Below are 26505 nucleotides of genomic sequence, written 5' to 3'. Positions count from 1 at the left end.
ATGACATGCACCACTCCTGCCTTGTTCCTATAGCAAGCTAGTGTGGCTACTGGGATTAAAGGTGTATGTCATTGTTTCCTGGTCTATAAGGCTGGCCAGTGTGGCTGTTTTACTCTCTGATCTTCAGGCAAGCTTTATTTATTAAAATACAAATGAAATGCCACTATACCCTGTCTCAAAAGATAATGTGGTGAGTGACCAGGAAAGATGTTCAATGTCTGGCCTCTATGTGCATACGTGTACACACAGGAAAACATACACTCACAAACCACACAGTGCTACTGATGGGTGTTTGTATGGATAATGCATAATGAATTCTCAGTGAAAGTCTTTCTCCTCCTCTTACCCAAAAGTCATTCTGTGTCATCATTGTTTAGCTTGAAAGACACGGTCTCTATAGGCTCACCCTTCCCTAGGCTGTAACAGAGACTGCCATCTCCGTCTTTGTACAATACAGTCTCAGAGTTGAGGGTTGGAAGACAGCAAAGGAATTAATATTTATCCACACTAGAAATTTAGAAAGGAAAGTTGGTCTAGGAGAGAAAGGGAGCTATGTTTTCAAACACTGTGACAGGAAGCAATCAGGTAAACAAGGGGATTTCATCCTCTCTCATTGTGACCTTCCTCAAGACCACCTCCACACTTGAGCCATGTGAGACAGCTCCACACCTGAGCAGTATGAGGACATCTCTGCATCTGAGCTGTGTAAGATAGCAATTCCAAGAGTGCAGTAGAGGGGACCCTGTGTCCCATCTGCAGTAGAGGAGAGAGGGCCATATGTTCTCATTTGCACACAGTATCTCTTCCTTTGAGTACCACAGGTAAGGATAGAAAGCCCTCGACCACACATGTACATATACTTCCAGCCTGATGGAATGAATCCTTTTCACCCTTAGCTGGTGATTGTTGGGGGAGAAGGGGTAGCTACAACAGTGTGAAGGATAGTTTAGCGCAAACCACGTGAAGCAGATGTTGTCCATGCTTACTAGTCGCGTGGCTAGCAAGGGAGATTTTTGTGGCTTACCTGTAGACCCATGATGGAGCTCTTAGAGCTCTTCCCCCACCACAGAGACCAGTTGTATTGTGCGTGCGTGTGTGTGTGTGTATGGGGGAAGTACACACATGTGCAGATGTGGAAGCCAGAGGTCAATGCTGGGTGTCTTCCTTTATCATTGTCCTCCTTATTTCCTGAGTCTGAACCTGGACTTCACCAATTTGGCAAGATTATCTGGCCAGTGTGCCCCAGAATTCTCCTATCTCCACCTCCTCAATGCTAGTTTGCAGGCACCACTGCTCCCAGTTTTCAGAAATGTTTGTTTGTTTGTTGGGTGTGTGTGCCTGAGTGTATGTTTGCACATCACATATGTTCACATGACTTATGGAGGTCAGAAGAGTGTCACATCTCCTGGAACTGGAATTACAGATGGTTATGAGCATCTTGTGGATGCTGGGAACTGAACCAGGGTCCTCTGCAATAGCAGCCAGTGCTCTTAACCACAGCCAACTCTTCAGCCCCTCCTCACCGCTTTTTACATGGGTGCTTGAGATTGAATTCAGATCATCATACTTACCCATGAGCCATCTCCCACACCAGTCTTACGGAGAGAGAGCAGAGCTTTGTGGGAGTTCTTAAGCTTCCCAGCCTACTCGGAAAGGAAGAGGACTAACAGACACTTGCTGTCTGCCTTGCTTCTCTCTTCCCTGGGAGACTTGCATTGCTCCTGGGAGAATTCTACTCCCCCATCCGTAGCATCTTTCTGAGCACCCCAATTGTTACTGCAGACTCCATGTGTTCCAGGTCTTAGAGCAGGAAGGAGGAAGAATGTGATGTGAGGGGATCACAGAGGCCCCGGAGGAGGAATGTCCTCAGCCTGAAGAGAGCTCCCAGGCCAGGAAAGCACTCACTCAGGGGGGTTCCCAGAAAGTAGCAGTGACGGTGGCCGTGATGCAGTAACTGGGGTGCAGGTTTCTGCACTCCATGAACTTGTCTCGCCATTAGTGATTCCCCCCGAAGCAGCATATAACGAGATCTTGTCACATGATCTCTAGGAGCAATTTACATTCCGGAATTTTCCCAGACAGAATAGAGTTATTTCTAGACATCCACCGACTATCAACACAAGCAATGATGATTCCATTTCTTTTTTTTTTTAAATTAAACTTATTTTTTTTTTAAAAATAGTCTTTTCTCATTTTACATACCTATCCCAGTTCCCACTCCCTCGCCTCCTCCTGTTTCCCCACCTTCCCCCACTCTACCCCCAGTCACTCCTCAGAGGGTAAGGCTTCCCAAGTGGAGTCAACAAAGTCTGACACATCACTTTGAGGCAGGACTGAGTCCCTGCTCCCTATATCTAGGCTGAGGAAAGTATCCTGCCCAAAAGAATGGGCTCCAAATGCCAGCTGAAGCACTAGGGATAAATACTAGTCCCACTGCCAGTGGCCCCACAGACTGCCCCAGCCACACAACTGTCACCCACAATCAGTGGGCCTAGTTTGGTCCTGTACAGGTTTCCCTGCTATCAGTCCAGAGTCAGTGAGCTCCCGCTAGCTCAGGTCAGCTGTTTCTGTGGGTATCCCCATTTATGGTCTTGAGCCATTTGCTTGTATTATCACTTCTCCCTCTCTTGGACTGGTCTCCAGAAGCTCGGTCCAGTGCTTAGCTGTGGATCTCTGCATCTGCTTCCATCAGTTGCTGGATGGAGGTTCTATGATAATAACTATGGTAGTCATCAATCTCACTACAGGGCAAGGCCATTTCAGGCACCCTCTCCACTACTGCTTAGGATCTTAGCTGGGGTCATCCTTGTGAATTCCTGAGAATTTCCCTAGTGCCAGGCTTCTCCCAGCCCCGTAAGGGCTCCCTCAATCAAGATGCCTCTTTCCTTGCTCTCCCTCTCTGTCCTTTCCCCATCTCAACCATCCTGTTCCCTCGTGTTCTCCTCCTCCCTGTCCTTCTCCCTTCCCCTTCCCCATCTGCCCTCCCCACCCCTACTCCTAATTTTCTCAGGAGATCTTATCTAATTCCCTTTCTGTGAGGGATCCTTGTATGTCTCTCTTAAGATTCTTCTTAAGATCTAGCTTCTCTGGGGTCGTGGACTACAGGCTGGCTATCCTTTGCTTTGTGTCTAATATCCACTTATGAGTGAGAGTGTATACCGTGTTTATCTTTCTGAGTCTGGGTTATTTCACTCAGGATGGTTTTTTTTTCTAGATCCATCCATTTGCATGCAAATCTCAAGATGTCATTGTTTGTTTGTTTAACTGCTGTGTAGGACTCCAGTGTGTAAATACACCACATTTTCTTTATCCATTCTTCGGTTGAGGGGACACCTAGGTTGTTTCCAGGTTCTGGCTATTACAAAGAATGCTGCTATGAAAACAGCTGAGCAAATGTCCTTGTGTTGTGAGTGTGCATCTTTTGGGTATATGCCTAAGAGAGGTATTGCTGGGTCTCGAGGTAGATTGATTCCCAAATTTCTGGGAAACTGCCTGCTGACTTCCAAAGTGACTGTACAAGTTTGCACTCCCCTTACTCCGCATCCTCTCCACCATAAGCTGTCATTGGTGTTTTTGATCTTAGTCATTCTAACAGGTGTGTGGCAGGATACACAATCAACTAAAAAAAAATCAGAAACCCTTCTATATAAACAATAAAAGGATTAAGAAAGAAAGCAGAGAAACATCACCCTTTACAATAGCTACAAATAACATAAAATATCTTGGGGTAATGCTAACCAAAGAAGTGAAAGACCTGTACAAAAAGAACTTTAAGTCTTTGAAAAAAGAAATTGAAGAAGATGCCAGAAAATGGAAAGATCTCCCATGCTCTTGGATAGGCAGGACAAACATAATAAAAATGGCAATGTTACCAAGAGCAATCTACAAATTCAGTGCAATCCCCGTCAAAGTCCCAGCACAATTCTTTACAGACCTCAAAAGAATAATACTCAGTTTCATATGGAAAAACAAAAAACCCAGGATTGTCAAAACAATCCTGTACAAGAAAGGAACATCCAGAGGCATCACCATCCCTGACTTCAAGCTCTGCTATAGAGCTACAGTAATGAAAACAGGTTGGTACTGGCATAAAAACAGACAGGAGGACCAAAGAAACCAAATTGAAGACCTGGATATTAATCCACATCTACGAACACTTGATTTTTGACAAAGAAACTAAAATTATAAAGTGGAAAAAAGAAAACATCTTCATAACTGGATGTTGACATGTAGAAAAATGGAAATAGATTCACATCTAACCCCATGCATGAAACTCAACTCTACATGGATCAAAGACTTCAACATAAATCCAGCCACACTGAGCCTCATTGAAGAGAAAGTGGGAAGTAGCCATGAATGCATTGGCACAAGAGATTACTCCCCAAATATAACCCCAGTAGCACAGACACTGAGAGAAACAATTAATAAATGGGACCTCCTGAAACTGAAAAGCTTCTGTAAGGCAAAGTACATGGTCAATAAGACAAAACAGCAGCCTATAGAATGGGAAAAGATCTTCACTAACTCCACATCAGACAGAGGACTGATCTTCAAAATATATTAAGAACTCAAGAAACTAGACATTAATAATCCAATCAAAAAATGTTTGCAGATCTAAACAGAGAACTCTCAACAGAAGAACTGCAAATGGCCAAAAGACTTAAGGAATTGCTCAGCATCCTTAGCCAGGGAAATGCAAATCAAAACACCTGTGAGGTCGGTCCATTTCTGATGTTAGACTTGAACTCCGTCAGCTGTCTGTAACAGAATCCTTATTTACATATCAAAACTTGCATTTCTTCCAGTAATTGGAATCTTAAAAGTCAAAATTGATGGCTTTCTTTTTCTGGAAGTAGAAAACAGCCATAAAACATGATCTTAAAAACGTCTTTGTTTTCTGGCCCCTTGGTATATCCAGCTGGTGTGAGTGGTGATGTCTTCTGACGCAGCAACTGTTTTAGGAATTTCAGATATACAGGGAAGTCCTTGCCATTTTGTGGCAGTAACTGAAGCATGTACATTACATAGCTGAAGTTAGGTGGTGAACTCTAAGGTCTGGAGTAATTCCTTATATTATATTAGGTTTTGTCTGCAAGGAAAATGGTAGCAGACATTATATGGTAGGCAGAGGTTTCCTAATCTATCTGTCTTTTTGAAATAATAAGATAACTACAAAGCAAGAAACACAAAGGGATATACAAGCAATTCCTAGCCTATGATCTAGGCTAGGCAATAGCATGGTAAGCAAACAAATATCTTTGCACACTTGTGATTCAGTGGGGAAGAAGCAATGGAATAGCATTTATAACTCCTAATAGCAAATGTAGGACAACAGGGAAATGGCCACTAGTCAACAGCATTTACTCGTGATGAGAGTTTAATTTGACTTTATCAACCGTTTGAACTGTTCATATCATTCAACCAAGTGGTTCTATAGTTTTTCCATAGAAAAATTTGCACAGCGTTGTTGATAGTGGGAGAAAAATTGAAACACCTCAAACGGTCACCAGACGGGATGTGATGGAGTAGGTTGTGCGAGTCTGCGCACCACCACAGCGAGCTCCGGACACCCCATTTTCATGATGATAAAGCCTGCATAGCAGGTGCCGCAGTGCCCACCACAGAACCCAGATCGCTCCCCAAGAATACAGGGTGTTTTCCTCCAGCCAAACTCTTCGCCTGCCCTGTCTGCAGGTCACCCTCACCTTGTCCAAGGACACGCACCTTCACCGAGCAACCTCTATCCAATTGATCCTCATGGAGGAATATAGGTCAGAGCCTCTTGGTCCAACATGGACTTAGCTCAAAAAAAGTTCTTCTGGTTTAGGATGATAAGTTTTCCTTCAGACGGTGGCAACTCAGCTTTTCCCTCATTCGAGTTCCTTTCCCACAATCGGTGTTGGTCCCAAGAACAGTAATTCTCCAACACACAGATTTCGATTTCAAAGTCTCCTTCCTAGAAACCTATATTCTGTCAATTAAATTATGGAATCCTAGTCACAGTTGATATAATTTATGTGTAGAAGTCCCGAGTCTATATGTACATATATGTATAGCATACAGCCTCTATGTATGTGCATATATGTATGCATCTGGAGGCCAACAGCTGATTGTTGGTGTCTTCCTTGGGAACTGTCCACCTTATATTTTTAAGATTTATTCGTAATTATATGTCTGTGTGTTGTGTATCTACATGACAGCTGGTGCCTAAAGAAAACAAAGGAGTCAGATTCTTATGGAGCCAGACTTACAGATGGTTGTGAGCTGCCTGACATGGGTGCTTGGAATCGAACTTGGGTCCTCTGCAGGAACACTGCATGATCTTAACCACTGAGCCATTCCACGGGCCCTGACATTAACTTCTGATTGTAATCTTCCTTACTGACAGGAGACATTTGCTTCACCAAGCGTTTTGTGTTGGGTCTTCCTTGCGTCTATGTGCCAAGATTACTGAGGTAGCTTTCGTTCACATCTCTTTCCTTGCCACAGGAGGGAAGTGTGGCTCGGGGAAGGTTAATCTGCATCTCTATTATCACACTCAGGGACTTGGGTCCCTGAGCCTGGCCCTTCTTTCCACCACATTGTGTTGCCATCCGTTTACCCTCTTTGACGCTTGTTGGAGCATGGCCGTAGCTACTCCAGGTTTTCGAAGGAACCAAAAAGCAGGACATTTAATTAAAAAAAAAAAAAAGAACAAAAGCTGAGGACCAACAGGAGTTCCTTTTGCATGCTCATGCAAATCATAAACAGTTTTTGAGTCATCCAAGTCTTTGCTCTAAATGGAGAAGGACTTGGGAGAAGCCAAGAGCTAAATAGAGATAACAGGTTGGGAAAGACGCAGGTCCTAAGGGGTGGAAGGTCTCGTGGACTTGGTTTTTCTAATGCTGTGTCAAGCTCCATTCCAGAGCTGGATTAAGCCAGCCAGCCTGTGAATTCTAGAAGCAGGTTTCTGGGAGATGAAATTGCCCCTTTCAGTGTGTTTAAAAGCAATTTATGGGAATATCTCCCTCCTCGTGTGTTATGGGAGGGCAGCAGAAAAACGGGTTCCTTGTGTAATCAGACACACAAGCCGAGCATTAAGAAAACCTTGCCCAGGGAGCCAACGTTTAACCAGCGTTTCCACACTGAAGGCTTTGTGTCACTGTGGGGAAATCACGCGCCCCTCGAGTTCCGCTCCATCTGTCATTATGATTCACCTTTACTGAATGTCCCCTCTCTTTTCTCCACTGGCCATTGAAGAGAAACCCAAAAGATGTAGTTTTTGGCAGGTGTCCCTTTTGGTGGGGTTCAATGTTTCTTACTCCACCCTCTTAATCCCCTGAAAGGGGGGTTAGTTTCAGAGAGTGGAGGGAACGCTGTAAGGAGAGAGGCCCCTGCCCCTCTGTGAACACACGAAGGTCCATCTGTGAAACCTAGAGAACTCTTTAGTCCATCCAGCGATGACCTTTGTTTGGAGGGACTCTTGAGAGTCCATGATTATCTTGATAGGGCCTTCCACCTGACAGAAATGATGATGGGAAATGGACTTGTGGGGCCGGCAAGATGGTGCAGTGGGAGACACCACTGACCACAAAGCCTAATGACCTGAGTTCGATCCCTGGAACCTACATTAAGATGGCAGGAAATTCTGTAAAGTTGTCCTCTGACCTCCACATGCATGCTGTGGCATGTGTGGGCATGTGCGCGTGCGTACACACAGACACACACACACACCACTTATATTCACAAGCATCATTCAAATAACTGAAATCTTCACACATGGCAACGGGGAGGTCTAGAAGACTAGATTCTATGGAGTGGAGCAAGCTGGGTAGTGGGTGTTTCCTCTTACCTGTGGATCCTAGATTTTTATTTAGATAAAACCACATATGTGTGTACGACATGGAGGTATAAGTGAAACTGTCTAACAAAGACTCATTTGAGGGGGCGGGGCAGGGAAAGGGAACATAGAGGGGGAATATAGTCTACATACACACACATAGATACACATATGTACACATAGATCTGAAAGCTAGAAAGTGACCCATGAGAGGAGGAAAAGGAGACCTGGAGGAAGGAGAGTGGGAAGGAAGGAAATAGAACACACTCTCTGCAAATGAAATGGGGATGCAGGGGTGGGGGAATAAGAAAATTTTAGGTGGGGATGTGGAGGGGGCGGGGAAGAGTTGGGAGGAGGAGTTTGTAAAACCCAGTAGGCAAGAAAATTCAGTAAGGAAATCTGCATTGCATGTTGATAGAAATCAAGCAAGCAAGCGAGCCCGTGAGTGATGGGGAAGTGTGTGGAACCACTTCCTGCCAATCTGACAGACCCTGCTCAGTGAGTGAAGCCGCTTAGATAAGCAATGGGAAGCTGTGGAGGGTTTCCACCCAGTGTGGGGGCAGGGGCTGGGACTCTGCTAATAGAGGAGAGAGCCCAGGAATGCAGGCAGGGTGCCTACCGGACTAGAAACCACCTCCCCTCCCCTCGACCCTGAAGCGTATCCTAATTCTGCCTCTGTGGGTTCATTACTGCACCCTTCTAGGCAGGTCTCTTGATCTCTCTGGTATTCAGCTGTTCACCCCTCATAAAACAAGGACAGTATTTTCTCATGTGGTTTCTAGAAGGAGTGCGTATTCATAAAGCCTCTGTAAACTTGGACCATATGGTATTTTGAGCCACGGTGGGATTCATATAGAGAGGTGGTGAACCCTCCTATAAGGCTGGAACCCTACCCTGCTGCCCTGGGGTGAGTGAGGTTTTATTACTGCCCAGGGCTAAAAAGATGCTTTTGTTTTCTTGCTGCTGTGGACGTCTCTACGAGGGAGGGCTGCTGGTTTAGGGATCATGCGGTGTGGTCATGGGTATGTAACCATGTACTGGGGTAATAAGTTGGAATGCTTGAGCCTTGCTTCTAGATACGTGTCTCTGTTCCCCATCTGTGAGCGATGCATTCAGAGATTGCATCATGGATGTGAAGACGGCCTAGAGAGGCCCATTAAAGCACCCAGAGTTATTCTCCTGATGACAAGAGGCCACAGGCTTTTACCACCCAGTCAGTACTCATGGGCTATCTTCTCTTGCAGTCCTGACGGATGCTATATTTTAACCCCAAGTGCTTCAGCGTTGTAGGGCAATAGTCATTTTGACTTGGTACAATGAAACTCTGCCTTTTATCAAGCATGTAGGCTGTGAAGGATCCCTTGGCTAGGGAAGCCCCAGTTTCAAATGGCGTTTTCTGTTGTAGCACTGAGCAGTGCTGTTGGCTGCCTGTCACCCGGGAGTGTTTTGTGGCTCCCAGAGACCAGCTGTAAAATGTCCACGAGTGGGGAAGTATATCAGACCTGCCCCTTGAAGGAGTAGAACCACGAGCTGTGAAATCTCACGGTGTCCACAGTGGCTCCATGTGGCTTCTAGGGAGATGACTCAGTATGTAGAAACACTTGCCCTATAACACACCCGAGTTCAGCTCCTAGAACCTACAAAAAGAAGCTAGATGACGTGGCATGCGTCAACGATCCCAGCACTCTTAGGGTGAGATAGGAGGTGGGGACAAGAGAATTGGCCCAAAGCTTGGGGACCAGCTAGCAGCATACAGCAAGAGGGACATTGCTTTGACAAGGCAGAAGGAGAGAACCAACTCTTGAGAGTTGTCCTCTGACCTCCACAATGACATGTCCTGCTCAGGCCTGTACACATCACACATATGATGGAGGGGGTAAGAGAGAGAGTATATTCCTGCCTATTATATTAAGGCCTCAGAATTCAATATAAAGGGAATTAAATAACACATAATAACAACCAAAAAGGAAAAGAAATGTAACCAGATGTAACTGCTGAAACTCCAAGTCGTATCTTGGAATTTTAACTTTAGTAGCCACGCGTGGTTTGTGGCCACTGTGCTTGACATCAGAGCCTTAGGAGAAAGTTTCTTTTCTATGGAAGACCATCTCGTTTTGAGCCCTAAGGATACCGGAATCAGTTCACATTCCCGTGATTCCCAATGAGCTCACTACAAAACCCTGTGTCTCTAAGTTTGGGGGATGTGCAATGTGTACTGTCTGCCGGCTGGATATGGGGAACGGCCTCGGCTCTGTGAGACTACAGTGGTCTTGGCAGGCTGTTGATTGTTGCTTTTTCCCATTTGATCTCATTCTGGTGCCTTGCTGTAGCTGTGGATGACAGCAGGTCCCCAGGGAGGAATGTGTCATTTCCTACTCTTGGTGGCTAATATTGTCCCTCCGGCATACACACTTGAATGTCTGTGTATTTTTTTTCGTTTTGTTTTTATGTTTTGGGTGAAGCTCTTGTTTTTTCACTTTTTGTTTGTTTTTGCTCAGATCCTCTTAGCCTGTAAAAGATCTCTGGGGAATTGTAACTATGTGCTTGGCAGTAATGATAGTTCTGCTGGGGGCTGGAGAGTTGGCTCAGTAGCTAAGAGCACTGGATGCTCTTGTGGAGAACCCAGGTTCGATTCTGAGCACCCACTTGGTGGCCCACAACCATCTTTGACTTCAGTTCCAGGTTATCCAATGCCTTCTTCTGACCTCTGAAGTACTACATATGAGTGGTATGGAACCACATGCAGACAACATACCCAAACACATAAAAAAGTACTCTAAAAAAATACTGAATCTGTGATTCTCTTTGTCCTCGTTATAGGACTTTCTGTGTTTGTCCATTTCTTAGGAACAAGAGTATTTCCAGCAGATCTTTGGTGGTGATGGATAAGTGGATGGATGGATGGATGGATGGATGGGCGGGTGGATGAACAGAATGGGTGGATGGATGGACACATGGACAGAATGGGTGGATGGTTGAGTGAATAGATGGGTGGGTGAGCTGTCATATTTCCCTAGAAGTATAGATTATGGTCAAACCCTAGTAGCCTAATGTTGAAAATTATCCTAGTACAGACTAGTGGAACGGTGTGGGATCAGAGCCCTGGGCCCACAGTTTTCTTTTCAATCAACAAGGAAAGCTGGATTGACAGCATGTTTCTTACTTTGGGGTAGCCGTGAGTTTAATTATAAGTGGGATCTGAGTTTAGAATCCCGTGTCTGGGGAAGTTCTGGCTCCCAGATGAAGGCATTAGCATTCAGCGTAACAGGAATTGCTTTACATCCAACGCGGCCAGAGTACTTGGAAAGGTCACAGGTTGGCAGTTGAGTGCTGTCCGTCTTAGTGTGAGGTGTGGGATACGGTACATGCAATGTCACTGCCCAGAAGAAGCCCAGCCTGGGGCGGGGTGTGAAACAGCAGCCAGGAGTCGTGGTGGGTGTGGGCCAGTGGAAGGGCTGATGCTTCTCTGTAAAGTTCCTGGTTACTGAGAACTGGTTTTTTAATATGGGCGTGGTCCAGCTTCACCATCAGTGGCTGTGTCTCAAGGCTTTGCAGAAAAGATTTATTTGTGGGGCTGGAAAAGGTGGCTCAGCATTTAAGAGCACTTGTTGCTCTTGCAGAGGACTAGAATTTGGTTCCCAGCACTTGCATGGCAGCTCACAACTATCTGTAACTCCAATTCTAGGGGATCCGATGTCCTCATATGGCTTCTGTGGTCACCTGTGTATGTGTAGTGCACAGACATATACTTGGACACACATACATACATGTAGACTCTTGAAGACTTAATTGTGTGTTTATGTGTACCCACACATTTGCACTCACACAATGCCTGCCTCAGTCAAAGGTACCGGATCCCCAAACTGGACTTATAAGCCGTGTGAGTCACCCCAACATGGGGCTGGGAACTGAACCAAGGTCCTGCATGAAAGCAGCAAGTACTCTTGACAACTGAACTGTCTTTCCAGCCCCTCTCGATATCTTTTATTCCTGCCTGGGTGGCAAGGTATAAAAAAGCCAGCAGGGACTTTCAGTGACTATTGGAAATGCAGCCAGTTCTTTCCCTACGAGATACAGCCTTGAGCCGATGGTTTACAAATCAGCAGCCTGGGTGGGAGTGTGTGTATCAGTTATGTTTTCAGAGTATGCCTTGAAAGAAGACAGCCAGATTTCCCTTGCTTAGAGAGGGTAGATTCATCATAAAAAGCCTTGGTCATTTGTGTTTCCCTTTCCGATATGAGAAGTGTTATTAATTTGTCCACTTAAAAGGTTAAGATGAAATAGATAATAAATCATTATTTCAAGACCCTAAAGTTAGCTGTTTCACTAATGGAAAAGACATGTTTGGATACCAACGCAGGGAGGAAGAGAGAATGGATGGAAAGGAGGAGCGGCGCTGGAAGGGGAGGAATGAAGAGAGGAGAGGGATGGGGGAGGAAGTGGGAGGAAGAGTGAGAGGAGGTGGCAGGGAGGAAGAATGGGGGAGGAGGAGAGCAAAGCTAAAACGTCTAGGAAATGACCCAGTCCAGGAAGACTACAGGACAGATGTCCTTGGATGTAGTCACATGTAAAGTCAGTCTGCAGACTCCGGGCAGTTCGTTGAAGTTGTATGACGTGTCTTACACAGTTAGCTGCCCTCATCCCCAGATGGTCCATCCGGATTTGTGAACTGTCTTAGATGACTGTGTCCACATTAGAATGGAGCCGTTTCTCTAGTCCAATAAAAGGCTTTTATTGTGCTTTTCTGTGACATCAGGTTGAAGACTTCGGTGCGTTCTAGGCAGCAAACAGGACCAACTCTCATATGGTATATTTGAGAAAACTAGAGAGGATTTTTTGTTTCTTTGAAGTTTCTTGGAAACTTCAGATTAGGGTGGCCCTTGAAGCAGAGACTGTAGTTCAGTCCCTAGGGCGGGAGTGGTGTGGTAGATGCTGAACCCCACATTCTGACCAGAGGCATTGTTCCACTGAGGTATACACTGACACCCCCAGATGTGGGACTCACCGCAGTGCAAGCGATGGTTTTTATCCACACAGAAACAAGCATGGGCTAGAATGGCATAACGGGTTCTTCCTGTGTCCATCCTACAACATGCGTGTTTGTCTTGCTACTGTCCTTCTAGGAATGCCATGCGTCTGCCCTCCTTATTCCTACTCCCATCCCCTCCTCCCCACATTTCCTAATTCTGAGGACCCCCTTGTCCTTTAGCAGAGAAGGGTTTCTTCTTCCTGTGAGTTCTTACAACACTTTGTGCTTTTTAGGTTTGGATTGGAATTATTTGCAAGTAAATCTTGTCTTATCTGAAGAGAAAGAAAAAGTAGTGTCTCTAGGAGTCTGGCTGACATCTTCCTACCCGTGTGAACTCTGCCCATATCAGAGCACATACTAGATGAGCATTTGTTGAGTGACTAAGTGAGAGTAGTTTAACCACTGTGAACATATTGTGTCAAACACAGCGTGGAATACTTGTCAAGGAAAATAACATGTACCCCACCCCATGACACTGTTAAATAAATATGCCACAAAATATGAGACTCTCGGCTAGGTACTACTGCATGGCAAGCCATCCCCAAGCTGATGGTATAAAACAACCCCGTTTTACCACGCTCAGATTCTATGAATGAGCAGGTTAGATAGGTGTGGGAGACAATGTAATCATCCTTCTAAGTAGAGCTGGTTTGGAATCAGGCTGGAGATACGGCTCGGGGGTGAAGTAGTTGCTGTTCTTCCAAGGAACCTGAGTTTCGTTCCCAGCACATACATCACGTGACTCACAACTGCCTGAGACCGGACACCGTAGACCACGGAAGTCTCTTCTTAGTCAGCACTAGTTTCTCGGCTGCAGCTGACCCACCTAAGGTGTCTCAGTGAAACAATAGTTTTAGTTCAGTGGTTTTGACCTTTTGATCCTCATAACTGATTCTTCACACAAACAGCTGGTAGACTCTTTGCTTCCCTCTGAAACTTTATAAGCCAGGCCTCCATTGTCAGCATTTCTCTTAAAACACTTCTCTTCCAAGCACTCATTGAAGAGCTCACCAAGCTATGGACACTCAAGGTTCTTAAAACCCAAAATTCCAAAGTCCATCCACAATCCTCTCCAAGACAACACGATCAGGCCAATCACAGCCACACCCCACTCCTTGTACAACTTCTGTCCTAGTTTGAGTTACCATGGTTGTGATGAAACACCATGACCAGAAAGCAGCTCAGGGCAGAAAGGGTTTATTTGACTTGCTCTTTTAGATCACTGTTCATCATTGAAGGAAGCCAGAACTCAAATGGGATGCACCTGAGGCAGGAGCCGCTGCAGAGGCCATCAAGGGGTACAGCTTACTGACTTTTTCCTCGTGACTTGCTCAGCATGCTTTTTTATAGCAGCCAGGGCCACTAATCCCAAGGGTGGTGCCACCACAAGGGGCTGGGCCCTCCTCCCCCATGAGTCACTAATTAAGGAAATTTCACACAGGCCTGCCCATAGCCCAATTTGATGAAGTCATTTTCTTAATTGAGGTTGCTTCCTCTCTGATGACTCTAGTTTATATAAAGCTGACATAAACTAGCCAGGCTATCTGGTCGACCCCATGCTTGAGATAACGGAGGAATAAATGGTACCTGGCACTTAGTTAGCATGACCTCTTTTGACCTTAAAAGTCGCTTTAAGTTGCCAAAATTAAAAAGGAGGGGGATTTGTGTGGATTTCTCAACTCTAGAAGGAAGTTGGGGTGCACAAAGAGATAAAACTTCAGGTAATGATCAGTAGAAGGTTTATCCACACATTATAATATTGACTATATATGTAAGATCTGTTAAACCTGCCCTTTTTAGGAAGAGTGCTCTCAGAATTTGCCAGGGACCCCCAACTAGTTTACTGTCTGCTGTGCCCATCTGACCAAATGTTTACTGAGCTGACACCCTGTTCCATGCACCATGATCAAAACTGGGCATGCTGAGGTGAATGTGAGCTGGCCTTATGGCTAGAAGGGAATTCTACTGAGCTGCCTCCTCAGAAGAAGAAAGGACATCAGGGGAAGGAGGCGTGACATCAGGGGTAGTCAGGAATGAGCGCGAAGGGGAGATTCCACTCTGAGAATGGTGGATAGGAGTCAAGAAAGATGAGGACAAAGACAAGAAGGTCCATTGAGTCTTGTAGTGTGGCAGCCATTGGTGACTCCATGGAGCCAGAGGAAGCAGAATGGCAAAAGAACAGAACAGGCCTCAGTGTGCCTTGTTTAATGAGATATTTTAAATTTTGATGACCTTGTTTTATGGCAGGTTTGTGGGAAGCGTGTGTCTTCACTCTAAACAGAAAGTCACACAGAATGGTGGTCCATGCTCACTGGACACCCAAACTGAGCAGACAGGCCCCACCATGGCTTGAGTAACTTAGAAACCCTGTAAAGTCAGTACTTACCTTTCCCCTGCATTCAGTCAGGGTTCAGAAGTTCTGCACATCACTGAAGTCTAGGGGCAGCATCCCAGCTTTCTGGTTATCCTCTCTGGGAACATGAAGCAGCAGGCTTGCCTCAGGGGTCAGAATTTCTTCTATAAAAGATGCCAGCATTCTCCACCCTGCCCCACCCCTCCTGTGGGCTCACACAGTGAAGCAGATGCTTAATCTTAATTCCCAGCATCCAAGTGTCCTCACTGCATCCAGCCCTAAAACATCTATTCAGAACCAAATTTTTAAAACCCCAGGGGTCCAGCGTGATTTTTCTGCCCAGGCTCCAAACCTGTCATAAACCATAATGGATGGTATATTTTTAACTGCTGAGACCAGTTTGTTCCTATGCCCCCCAAAGACTAAAGCAACACAATGCTTGTTCTGAAACTCTAACGCATATAGGCATGTCAGAAGCCACAGGCTGGTCTCTCATCATCCTGCCTTATTAAGGCAGAATTCTTCACTGATTCTATGCACAAACCCCTTTGGGGAGCTGGGAGATGCATATAAATCCCTTCCCAGAAGAATGTTTTAAGTGCACTTAAGATACATGGAGCCACAGAGAAATTCAGTTATACTGAGAAGCCGATTAAAATGCAAATAAAAATGATTAGACCACATCTGTAATATGATCATCTAGATTCTTTTTATTAATGTATTGTATAATAAGACCTGAAACTGCTGGTGTGTATGTATGTGTGCGTGCCTGGTCATGTGTTGGGCGGTACTCACTGGAGGGCATCAGGTGGCGGTCCTCAGGTGCTGCACATTTTTGATTTTTTGAGATAAGGTCTCTCATTGGTTTGGAACTCTCCAAGTAGACTAGGCTGGCCCGCCATCAAGCCCTAGGAATCCACCTGTTTTGGTTTCTGGGGGCTAGAATTAAAAGTATGTGCGACCAAACCTAGCTTGCTTGCTTATTTGCTTGCTTCCTTCCTTTTTTCCTCTCTCCCTCCTTCCCTCTCTTCCTTCCTCCCTCTTTCTTTCTTTCTTTCTTTCTTTCTTTCTTTCTTTCTTTCTTTCTTTCTTTCAATGTGGGTTTTGAGGATTGAACTCAAGTCCTCATTGCTTGCAAAACCTGACTGAGCTATCTCCCCAGCCAAGATCTGTAACCTCGAATTATTAAATGTAAACAATACTTCAAGGTATCTGCAATTTTAACACAATGTGTTAAGTTTTTGGATACCCACTGACGGAGGTCTCGGGTCTTTATAATACTTCTCAAGCTATATACATTTTTGATGAGAGAAAAATGTTAAATTTTTGTGAAAAGTTGATTAAAAAAATAAACATTTTCCCCTCTATACAGCCTTACAGACCTCCTGAATTCCCCCTCTAGGTTAATAATCTCTGATTTAGGATATAATTTTGGTTAACAATAATGAAACAAAAAGTTCATCATTTACTTGCTGTGTTGTAACTCCTTGGGTTTTCTTTACAAATTTTTCCCTTTGTCAGTTTGTCAATCTCTAATCTCTCTCTCTCTCTCTCTCTCTCTCTCTCTCTCTCACACACACACACACACACACACACACACACACACACTTTGTGAGTTGCTAGCTCTAACCAAGGTCACTCTCTCACTTTATCTAACTTTTCTCTCTTCTTTAGGATATCTAAACCAACAAGCTTAAGATAGGACTTATTTATTGCATGGTCTTCTGCATCCTGTGTCCCAGAAGAAGAGCCTGAAATATGGGGGTTTTGATCTGAGATTCATTGGCAGAGTGTTGTAAAAATGAGGGAGACAGAGTGGGGGAGGAAATGAAGAGAGAGCTAAGTAAGGTGTTTGAGTCAAATTCCAACCAAACCCCATAGGAGGGCTCTGGTGTATAGTTTATCCTGCCCAACAAAGAGGGATCTGGGCTTTTATCTGTCTGCATCCCCTAGCCAGGAGAACCTGGGCATTTATAGTTTTCCAGCACACCTTAAAACAACACATACATGTTATCTCACAGTTCCTGTGGTCCAGGATCTGGGTACAGCCTCGCTCCATCCTCTGCATGAGGTATTACTTGGCTGCAATTAAGGTTTGGAGCAGGTCTTTTGGGAGCCTGCAGGGTCATCCTTAAAGAATATCCTCCTGGAGAGTCACCCTCCAAGCTCCCGTGGTTGTGGTAGAATTGATTTGTAGTCACTATGGAAACGATAACAACTTGTTTCTTCAAGGTCAGCAAGAGACCATGTGAGGGGCTACCTGAATAGGCCCACCCAGATCACCATCCATTTGGTGAACTCAGTTCAGCTGATTCAGAACTTTAATTACATCTGTAAATCTCCTGTGCTTTTGCCATATAGTGTAACAGAATTACAGTAGCAACATCCACTAACGTTCAGTCGTTCCCACAGCCAAGAGGGAACTATTCAGAGGCACGGGCAGTGGCATCCGCTGTCTGCAGATGGAGTCCAGAGAGTAGCTGGCTGCAGTGGATCTGTAGAGAGCCCATCCTCGTACTGTTAGTCATCTGATTGCTGTGGGGTTGTTCCCTCATTGCTTCCTTCAGGCGTCTGTGACAGTCCTGATTGCTGTAGGATGAACGAGAAGCCGCTTTCCGCTCTGTGTCTGCCATCTCTCCCTTCCCCTCACCTGCTGGTCTTGCTCTGCAAGGCTCCTCCCAGGTGGTCGTCATGGCGCTGCTACTCACATGTTCTCGTGCCAGGCTCTCGCCAAGGTCTTCCCTACACATGTATCTCATTCTCTCTCACCCATCTTTGTTTATTTTTCCAGCCCTGAGACTAAACCTGCCACTGTGCTTCATCTCCGTGCCCAGGTTGTCTTTGACTTTCAACCCTCCTGTCTCAGCTTGCTAAATAGCTGGGATGACAAGGCTGTGCTACCAACCCCAACTGTGTCTCTTCTTCACAAGGCATGGAAAGCTGATTCTCTCAATCCATTTTGCACACAAGGCGGGTTCAGAGGCAGTAAGTGAACGGACCCAGATCGAAGTTTGTAAGAGATGGAGCTGGGATTCTCTCCAGCCATGTGGTCCTTGCAAATCTTTAGTTCCCCTCCAGGAACACCTCCTTTCCAGGGATTGCTTTGCTCTTCATTCTTCACGTGTGTATGTGTGCATCTGTGTGTATGTGGAGACCTGAGGGTAATGTTGGGAACCGTCTTCAATTGTTCTTGCACCTTATTCCTTGAGGCAGGGTCTCTCAGTCAGTCCAGAGCGCACAAATGTGCTAGCCAGCTTTCTGTGGGGATCTCCTGCCGAGGCTGGAATTAGGGGTGGGCCAGCATGCCTGTGTGGCATTTAAGTGGTTCTCCAAATGCTGTCCCTTATGCTTACTTGACAAGCCCTGTAACCACTGAACCACTTCCCCCCACTCCATCCAAGGATTCTCGATACTTCCATTCCTGTTTCCATAGATCAGAAACTACCCTCCCTCACTGGTTTCCAGTTCTTACTGGTCACCTTCTCCTCTACGTTACTGGTCTTTGCTCTCGCATCTCCTCTTTGCCTCTTCTCTGCTTCCCTGTGCCTCTTTTTGAACCAGGCGCACAAAACCCAAGTGTTGGCATGAAGTCATTGATGTTCTCTCGACGGTCAACCCAAACATCCTGTATTCTATACCACTTATCCTCTCCACCCTCCTCCCTCCCCTCCAGCCCCACCTTGGCTGCCCCATGCCAGCAGATACTGCTTCCCATCCTTTCCAGTACTTCTCAGGAAACTAGAGGAGCCCACAGCAGAGCTCAGATCCCCTTCCCAAAGTCAGGTGCTACCCCGCTTCTCTGTAAACCCTAACACAGAAGTGAACTATTGCCGACTTTTCTCGATGCCATCAAGTGCTTAACAAGAAGCAACACGAGGGAGGATTTCTTTTTGCTCGTGTTTTGATGGTGCAGTTTTCATGGCAGGGAAGGCACGGCTGTAGGCGTGTGGGGTAGCTTCTAGTGGCATTTCATTGTATTTCAATAAATAAAGCTTGCCTGTAGATCAGGGAATAAAACAGCCCCATTGATCAGCCTTACAGACCAGGCAGTGGTAACACACGACTTTAACCCCAGGAGCCACATAAGTTGCCATAGAAACTGGGCCTTCAATCCCAGCCCTAAAGAGGACTATCCATCCAATAAGATGGGAGGAGACAGCTCTCAGCCACAGTCTCACTCTGAGATTCCTGGAGGCAGGATTGCCATTCCAGACTGAGGCAGAGAGAGGTAAGAGCCAGTGACTGGCTATTTTGCTTTTCTGACCTTCAGAAGGTCTCTCTCTGAGTTTTTATTAACCGTGCTTCAGTAATTGCTTACGTGGTACTGAAAGTAGGGACTTGAAGCAGGATAGAGGGGTGTTTTTATAAATTTTAAGGCCCATCCCCACTTCCTCCAGATAGGCCCTTCCCCAAAACAACACTATCAGCAGGGAGCCAACTGTTCAAACACATGAGCGGGGTAGGGTGGTGGTGGGGGCACCACAACATGGACAGGTTTCCAAATCCCCAGCTGATTGTTGGTTTCATCAGCAGTGTGTGTGACTTTCTTATGTGACTGGAGCTTTCTATGCAAATATATTAATTGGAGGTGAATCGAAGCTTTCTTTAGTTTCTGAGCCCTGGTGCTTGTGGAAAGAATCACACACATCAGACAAACGAGGCTGTCTGTTAGTGCTATGTACTGAACACAGAGGGACGAATGGCTTTAATCAAAGCCTCTGCACTAGTAGGGAAATGCTTGAAAACAAGATGTCTGACCTGCTCACCGCTTCCTGCTCTTGAGTGATTTCTGTGAGCTCTGTTTTTGGAGCTCTGACTGGCTGATGTTTATAACCGAACCTTTCCGATGATAAAGTTTTGTCTCTCCCCAGTGTAAATCTTGTCCTGGAAGACTTTCGTCATATTCTGTTTAGAATTATTTATAGAATTTCCTTTAAGCTTTTAAATTTTGCCTGTTTGTCATCTAATATATAGGTCTGCAAGTGAAACCACACTTGGCTTCGGTTTATTTTCTCATAAAATGGAAAAAAGTGCTTGCTCTGTGCATATATCCTGATAAAGATTCGCTTAGCAGTAGGGCGAGGGGATTGTTGGCATTTTTTCCATTAAGAAGTTTGGTAGCAACTTTATTGAGGCTTAATTCATATGTTGTACAATTCAATAAATCATTTAAAGTGTGTATTAGTGACTATAGGGTTGAGCCAGATGGCACCCCATAAGTCTCAGTCATTTGAATACTTAGCCCCATTGATGGAACTGTTTGGGAAGGATTGGAAGGCCTTGTCCTGTGGGAGGAGCTGTGTCAGTGTGGGTGGGGCTTTGACTCTTGTCAGACTGGGTACCCTACTTATGCATCCAGACAAGAACTCTTGGCCTTCCTGCCACCCTGCCTTTACTTCCACCATCATGGACTCCACCCCTCTGAAATCATAAACCCACGTAAACACTTTCTTTCGTGAGTGGCCTTGGTCTTTGTGTTCCATCACAGCAATGAAGAAGTAGCTGAGACAGACTTTTCTAGTTGTCAGTGGGAGGAGATAGCTTTAGTAAGTTACTCCGCTATTCCGGGACATGGAAAATCCTTTGTTTCCCTTTAAACTGACCTCCAAGCTTAGGAGAATTTTTAAATCACCTTCAGCACTTTTAGCTGTCATTCTGATAATGTCACATGGAGAAGGATACTTTCTTTTGGTGTTCTCATACTGCAGTGTTCTCACACCCTCCAGGATGTCTCTGATGTCATGGTGATACCGTCTATGTGGTTTGACGACAGTGTCCTTATGTAGTCTGGCTGTTTTGTGCGTAGACGTGGAAACGGCCATCTCTGTTCTGGGGTTTCCACGTTTCTAAGAGGGTCTGTGAGATTGGCATCGGCAGCGTGGAGAGGGTTGGACTCAGAGAATACATGAGGATACAGGATGGAGGAGGCAGATAAAAATCACGCGTTTGAAAAGGGAAAACATCGAGGTCTCAAAAACAAAACAAACAACAACAGCGAACCCCACGTAGCTGAGTTTCCCCCAGGCAATAATCTGACTTACTGCTAACTGCTTATTTGCCGAACTTCTGTGTTATCTGCAAATTTAAAGTCAGGCCAACCCTTCCTGTTTTTATTTCATTTGTTGCCACTGTGAGCTAAGGAAGGAAAAAACTGAGTTGCTGTATTTTTCTTTTCTAGTGGGGGAAAAGCAGCTCCTGGGTAGGTTTCCAAGTCACGTGGCTAACCAGCTGGTGCCACGATGATGATCAAACCCAGCTTTGGGTTGTGAGGTGAGAAGTGGAACCCGAACTGTAATGTGTGTATCTTCTTCCAGCCAGGAAAGGGGTTCCTCGCTCTCTGGCCCTCTGTCGGGTCCTGGCTTTGGGCTCCTCACGGTGGTGATCTTTCTGTCTAATCACGTTGGCTGCCACCTTCTCAGCCTCTCCCAAGCCCAATGCCATCAATGCCATCATGGTGCAGCTGGAAGGATTTCGGGAACACAGCCCGTAGCATCATGTTAACTTTGTCCCTGTGCCCCCTACCTTTAACGAGGGGCCACTCAGCCCTAAGGGTGAACACCTGAGTTGTCCCTGTCCTGGCCTGTCCATCAGCATGGCTTTCTGTGTCTTTGAGTCTGTGTGGCTCACTAAGGCCTCTGACTTTCTGTGCACTCCTGTGCCTCACACTTACTGCTAAGCCTTACACCTGCCCTCTGACGCATGGCCTTCTGTCCTGCAGCTCAGCCCAGGAGTTGCTCTTCTGGGAAACCTGCCAGGCCTATAAGAATCCAGGTGAACTTTCTTTGTTTCCCATAGCCACCTTTGCCCTGGTGCATGTTGTATGACGTTGCCATGGCTTGACTTTCCCCTCTGAACCTGTTCACTCCCTCCAGGTCTTTTATGTCTGTCTCGCTGCCACCCAGCACACTCCCTGGCATAAAGCAAGCACCCAATAAATTTCAAACAGAGCATGTGTTACATTCCCTATTAAAAAAAAAAAAAGTCAGTCGTGGCCAGGTCTGCCACCAGCCTGGGTAGGAGACTCCCAACGCCTTTAGTAGGAAAAGATAGATTCTGGTCTCTCTACTCAGGAGCCTCAATGGGTGTTTAATTTGTAACTTAAGGCGGTGAACACACACCTGTAACTCCAGCGCTCTGGAGGTGGAGGCAAATGGTCTGGAGTTCAAGGTTATCTTCGACTATATTTGAGGCCACTCTGGGATATATATGACCTTGCCTCAAAAGAAAAGAAAAAGAAAAAAGGGAAAAAATAATAAAATTCAGCTTGTAGTAGTGACTTTTTAAGCAGTAAAATTTGAGCCACTGAGGCAAAGTGCCAGAGCCACAGACTTCTATCCCGGCCAGTTCCTCCTCTTATGGTGGTGCCGAACAGAAGGAAGCAAAACTTCCAAAAACGATGGGGAAGCCCCCAAATAGCCTGGGACTTTCCCTCTGCAGCTTGGAGCAGACCAGGCGGGCGTGAGGAGGGGCTGGAGCAGACCCGCCCCGCAGGAGGAGGAGCTGGGGCAGACCCGCCCCACAGGAGGAGGGGCCTGGGTTTCGGGCACAGCCGCCTCCTCTGCCTCCGCCCACCTTTCCAATGTGGTTTGAGTGCTGCTCCAAGCTACTGAGGGATGAAACAAGAAGCTGCTTTTCAAACTCGGGGCTCAGGCAGCTGTTGCCAGAGAATAGCGTCTACCTACCTCGATGCCCCCTTGTATCCGTGATCCAAACTCAGACACGTGTGACTAAGATCTTTCTCCTTGGCAGCCACAATGTGTGGTCACACGTGGAAACACCCTCACTCCGTATCCTTATATCCTAGCTACCAATCATTCATTCATCTTTTGGGGGAGGGGAGTTGGGGGGGTTGTGCTCCTGTGCATGTATCGGGTGCTCGCCCATGGAAGCCAGTGTTTGGTGGGGTTATTGTCCTCTATCATCCTCGACCTTCCTTTCGAGGCAAGATCTTCGCAGGACTCGTGGCTTGACACTTTGCCGAGACTATCACCCTGAAGCCCCCAAGACCTGCCTGTCTCCACCTCCCCTGCACAAGGGTTACAACTGCACCCCAACAAGCCAGTCTTCAGGCTTGCAGGAGCAGCTTCTCCATCAAACCATCTCCTAAGCCCCAGAGCAAGGCATTTTTTTTAAGGAGTTGCTGGAACCTAATGTGATCTGAATGGTTTTTAAATAGAATGTTATGAGCTAGGCATTTGCACACACCTACCTGTGATTGCAGCACTCAGGCGACTGAGGCAGGAGCATCACGGGGTTGAGGTCTGATTGTACTATATCACAAATTTAAAGCCAATCCGAACCAGTTACATAGAACCAGCTACATACCTTCACAACCGAAGCATTTAATGGTCAGCAAGAGAATCCGTTTTGCTCTTGGTTCCAAAATGTCTGGTTCTACCACATAACCAGCTTTGGGATGGAGGGACAGTTTGTTTGAGCACCTGGGTCTCGGTTACCCTCTCTGTAAAAGGTGAGCAGAAATCCACCCACCAGATGTTGTGAGGATTCGGTAGAACAAGGTCAACTCAGAGCTTGGGGAAGGCTCTGAAATACACAGGCAGTCCAGAAACATGAAGAGATTGCTGCCCCTCCCCCACTCTCATCTTCCCCTGTGCCCAGAATAACAGTGTCGTGGACTTACTTTAACATGTAATATTTAGTGTAAAACCTTGAAATAGTTAGCCAGCCCCAAAGAAACACAAAGAGTGCGTCTGCAAATGTGTGGATTTGGCATCTGCCCCCCCCCTGCCCTTCTCCATACCATCCACCATCTTGGAATTCCGGTTAGAGTCAGCAGGCTGGGGGCATCTGGATCCGAGGTGCATGGCTTGCTCCTGGGAAGATCTCAGGTCTTAAAGATCTGCTCTAAGACATCTTTGTTCCAGAGAACTCTATAGAAACCCTTTACCTAAGGTACCTCCATCACTTTGCTGCAGAGGTCCTGGGTTTTTATCATGTTAGGCTGAGGAATTGAATCTTTTCCCAGGTGGACTTTTTACTGAACACAATTGTACATTGTCTCCTTCTTGTCCAGGCATCAGCCTCTGATGTGCCCTGTATCCCTTTGCTGTGCCTTCCATGCCCTACCTCCCATCTGCCACATCCACATCCCATCTCATCCTACGTGGTACCACTGCGTCCTTCCCAGAACTGTCCCAGGGCATCCAGCACCTTTGAGTTTGTTCCACTCAACACCCTATCATAAAGAGACCTGTGAGAAAACACGGGGTACCGTGGTCCCTTAAACCTGGGACTGCTTCCCACTTTTCAGACACAACTAAAGTGAAAACAGAATCAACAAACAAGACAGTAAGATACTGTTTAACCTGGCTTTATTTTGGTGCACCCCCACTTATTAGCCAGACTGCCCCACTCCCAGGGAGCCCAGATTCCATCCTGAGAACAAGACCTCTCCTGCGAACTCTGCAATAGTCTTTAGGCTGGCCGCTTCCCTTCGCTGTGAAAGCATGTTTTCACCCATTTGTTATCCTTTCAGTGACAGCTGGGCATCCTTACAAAGGACTCTGACATCACCTAGGCTGCATGCTGAGCACAGAGATGGCAGTGACATTTGAGAGCCAAGATGCTTGGCTTGTGTTCTCTCATACTGGGCGAGAGTCTGTCCCCAGTTGTCCCCAAGGGCTGCCCTGGTTGCCTCTGTGAGAAGAGACTGGCTATCACAAAGCATTGGAGAAATCCCTCTGCTGGGTGCTTCCTGGGACATTTGGACCATTCTACCATTTTGAACACAATGAGACTCCGATCCTAACTCCTCCAAACTTCCTAGAGAATAGTGACTAGTGTGGATTCATGGGCTGTGTGTTCAGGCCTCCTAGGATGGGCGGCCTCCCTTGCCTGTCCAGCTTCTCTTGTTTTTTATAAGGTGTTTCTCAGTTTCCTGTGCCACACATGTATACTCCCCGCGGTGGACACAGAGCAGAGAGACCTGGCGGTGGGTGATGATCTTCTTAGCCTTGCCATGCTAAGGAAGACCACCCCAGATGATGTGCTGGCCCTTGATGTAAGACTGCTGACAACTCTCGCCTCTAATTCTCACCTGTGAGGATGTGGGGCCTCTCGTCACCCAGAGGCGGTGTCACTACAAGAAAGACCATGAACTTACAAGTTGAAAAGGTCAGAGTCGTTACCAGGCCTGTGTCCTGTGGAACTGAGCCTTGTCCCTTCCTGGGTCCTTTCTTGTGTGGTGGTAGGGCATGGAGTGTGTTGTTCATTTCTAGAAGCCATAGCATGGATCTGGCATCTTGTTAGACCGTGTGTCTTCTCTTCTCTTCCCTCCTTAGTGAATGGAATGAGAAATGTCCTCTATAGGCTCCTGTATTTGAACTTGGTCTCCAGTCAGCAATGCTTGGGAATGTTTGGGAATGTTTAGGAGATGCAGCCTTAATGCAGAAAGTGTGTCACAGGGAGTGGGGCTTTGAGATTTCCTAACACAGCTTTCCTGCCCCTCTTGTGGCTACCAGTAGAACATTTCCTGGGGCCTTGAAATCCTTGTAATTCTAGAATAATGAGTGCAGAGTGTGCATCTGACTACAAAGACAGCTAACCTGCTGCAGAAACCATTCACATCAGTGTTTTTGGGTGCCCTGCCCGGATACAAAACTGTAATCCCAGCGCAAAAGGGGTTAACGTCAAGTACGGATGCTGTCCCAGCCACCAACTAGCATCTAAGCACACATGGGTGACGAATTAGATAATGTTTTCCATATGCTCTGGAGAAGATGATTTAGTACCGTACAAGGTAAGCTGAGAAATCCCTGCCTGTCCACAGAGACCAGGACAAGCTGGCGTTTGCCCTGGGTCTCACTTACCTTGCCTACAAGACGAAAGCGGTGATGTGTCAGCTTGTGAGGGTGGTGTGAGGACCACCTGAGGTGAGCAGCCCAACAGGCCAGTCTTTATGCTTGGCGGGATGCTGCCCCGACATCCACAGATGCTCACCATTCATGCTCCTCCTTGTTTGCGGTTGCAGCGGAGGGTCCAGGATGTCATCAGCCCCATCGTGTTTGAAGCTGCCTACAGCCTGGCTGCACAGGAGACTGGTGAGGAGGAGCGGGAACTGCCGGATCTGACCCCAGTGCTACGCTGGAAGAAGGGACAGAAGATCGCCCAGAAGAATCAGGTTAGAATCTGTTCTGTCCTGGCAGAAAGCAACTTAGGGAGCAAGGGTTGATTGTAGCCCTCTGTTCTAGGTCGCAGTATCACTGCAGAGAGTGATAGCCACCATGAACAGCAGAGAGGGTGGGGAGGGGGGAGAGAGAGAGAGAGAGAGAGAGAGAGAGAGAG

At 46.4% G+C, this 26505-nt stretch overlaps 1 protein-coding gene across 1 annotated transcript in view; it reads left to right on the top strand.

Annotated features, from left to right (window-relative positions):
* Itga9 (integrin subunit alpha 9) overlaps nucleotides 1-26505 on the top strand; it is a 299993-nt gene that overhangs the window by 135624 nt on the left and 137864 nt on the right. The window contains exon 16 of the mRNA XM_050141583.1: nucleotides 26192-26341. Coding sequence (XP_049997540.1) covers nucleotides 26192-26341 — 150 coding nt within the window. The remainder of the gene's footprint in view (nucleotides 1-26191; nucleotides 26342-26505) is intronic.

Source organism: Alexandromys fortis, unplaced genomic scaffold (assembly GCF_014885135.2).
Source record: "Alexandromys fortis isolate MF-2015 unplaced genomic scaffold, M_Fortis_MF-2015_v1.1 scaffold_44, whole genome shotgun sequence".
Classification (NCBI taxonomy): domain Eukaryota; kingdom Metazoa; phylum Chordata; class Mammalia; order Rodentia; family Cricetidae; genus Alexandromys; species Alexandromys fortis.
The sequence above is the reverse complement of the archived record's forward strand: the minus strand, read 5'-3'. Positions and strand labels throughout refer to the sequence as shown.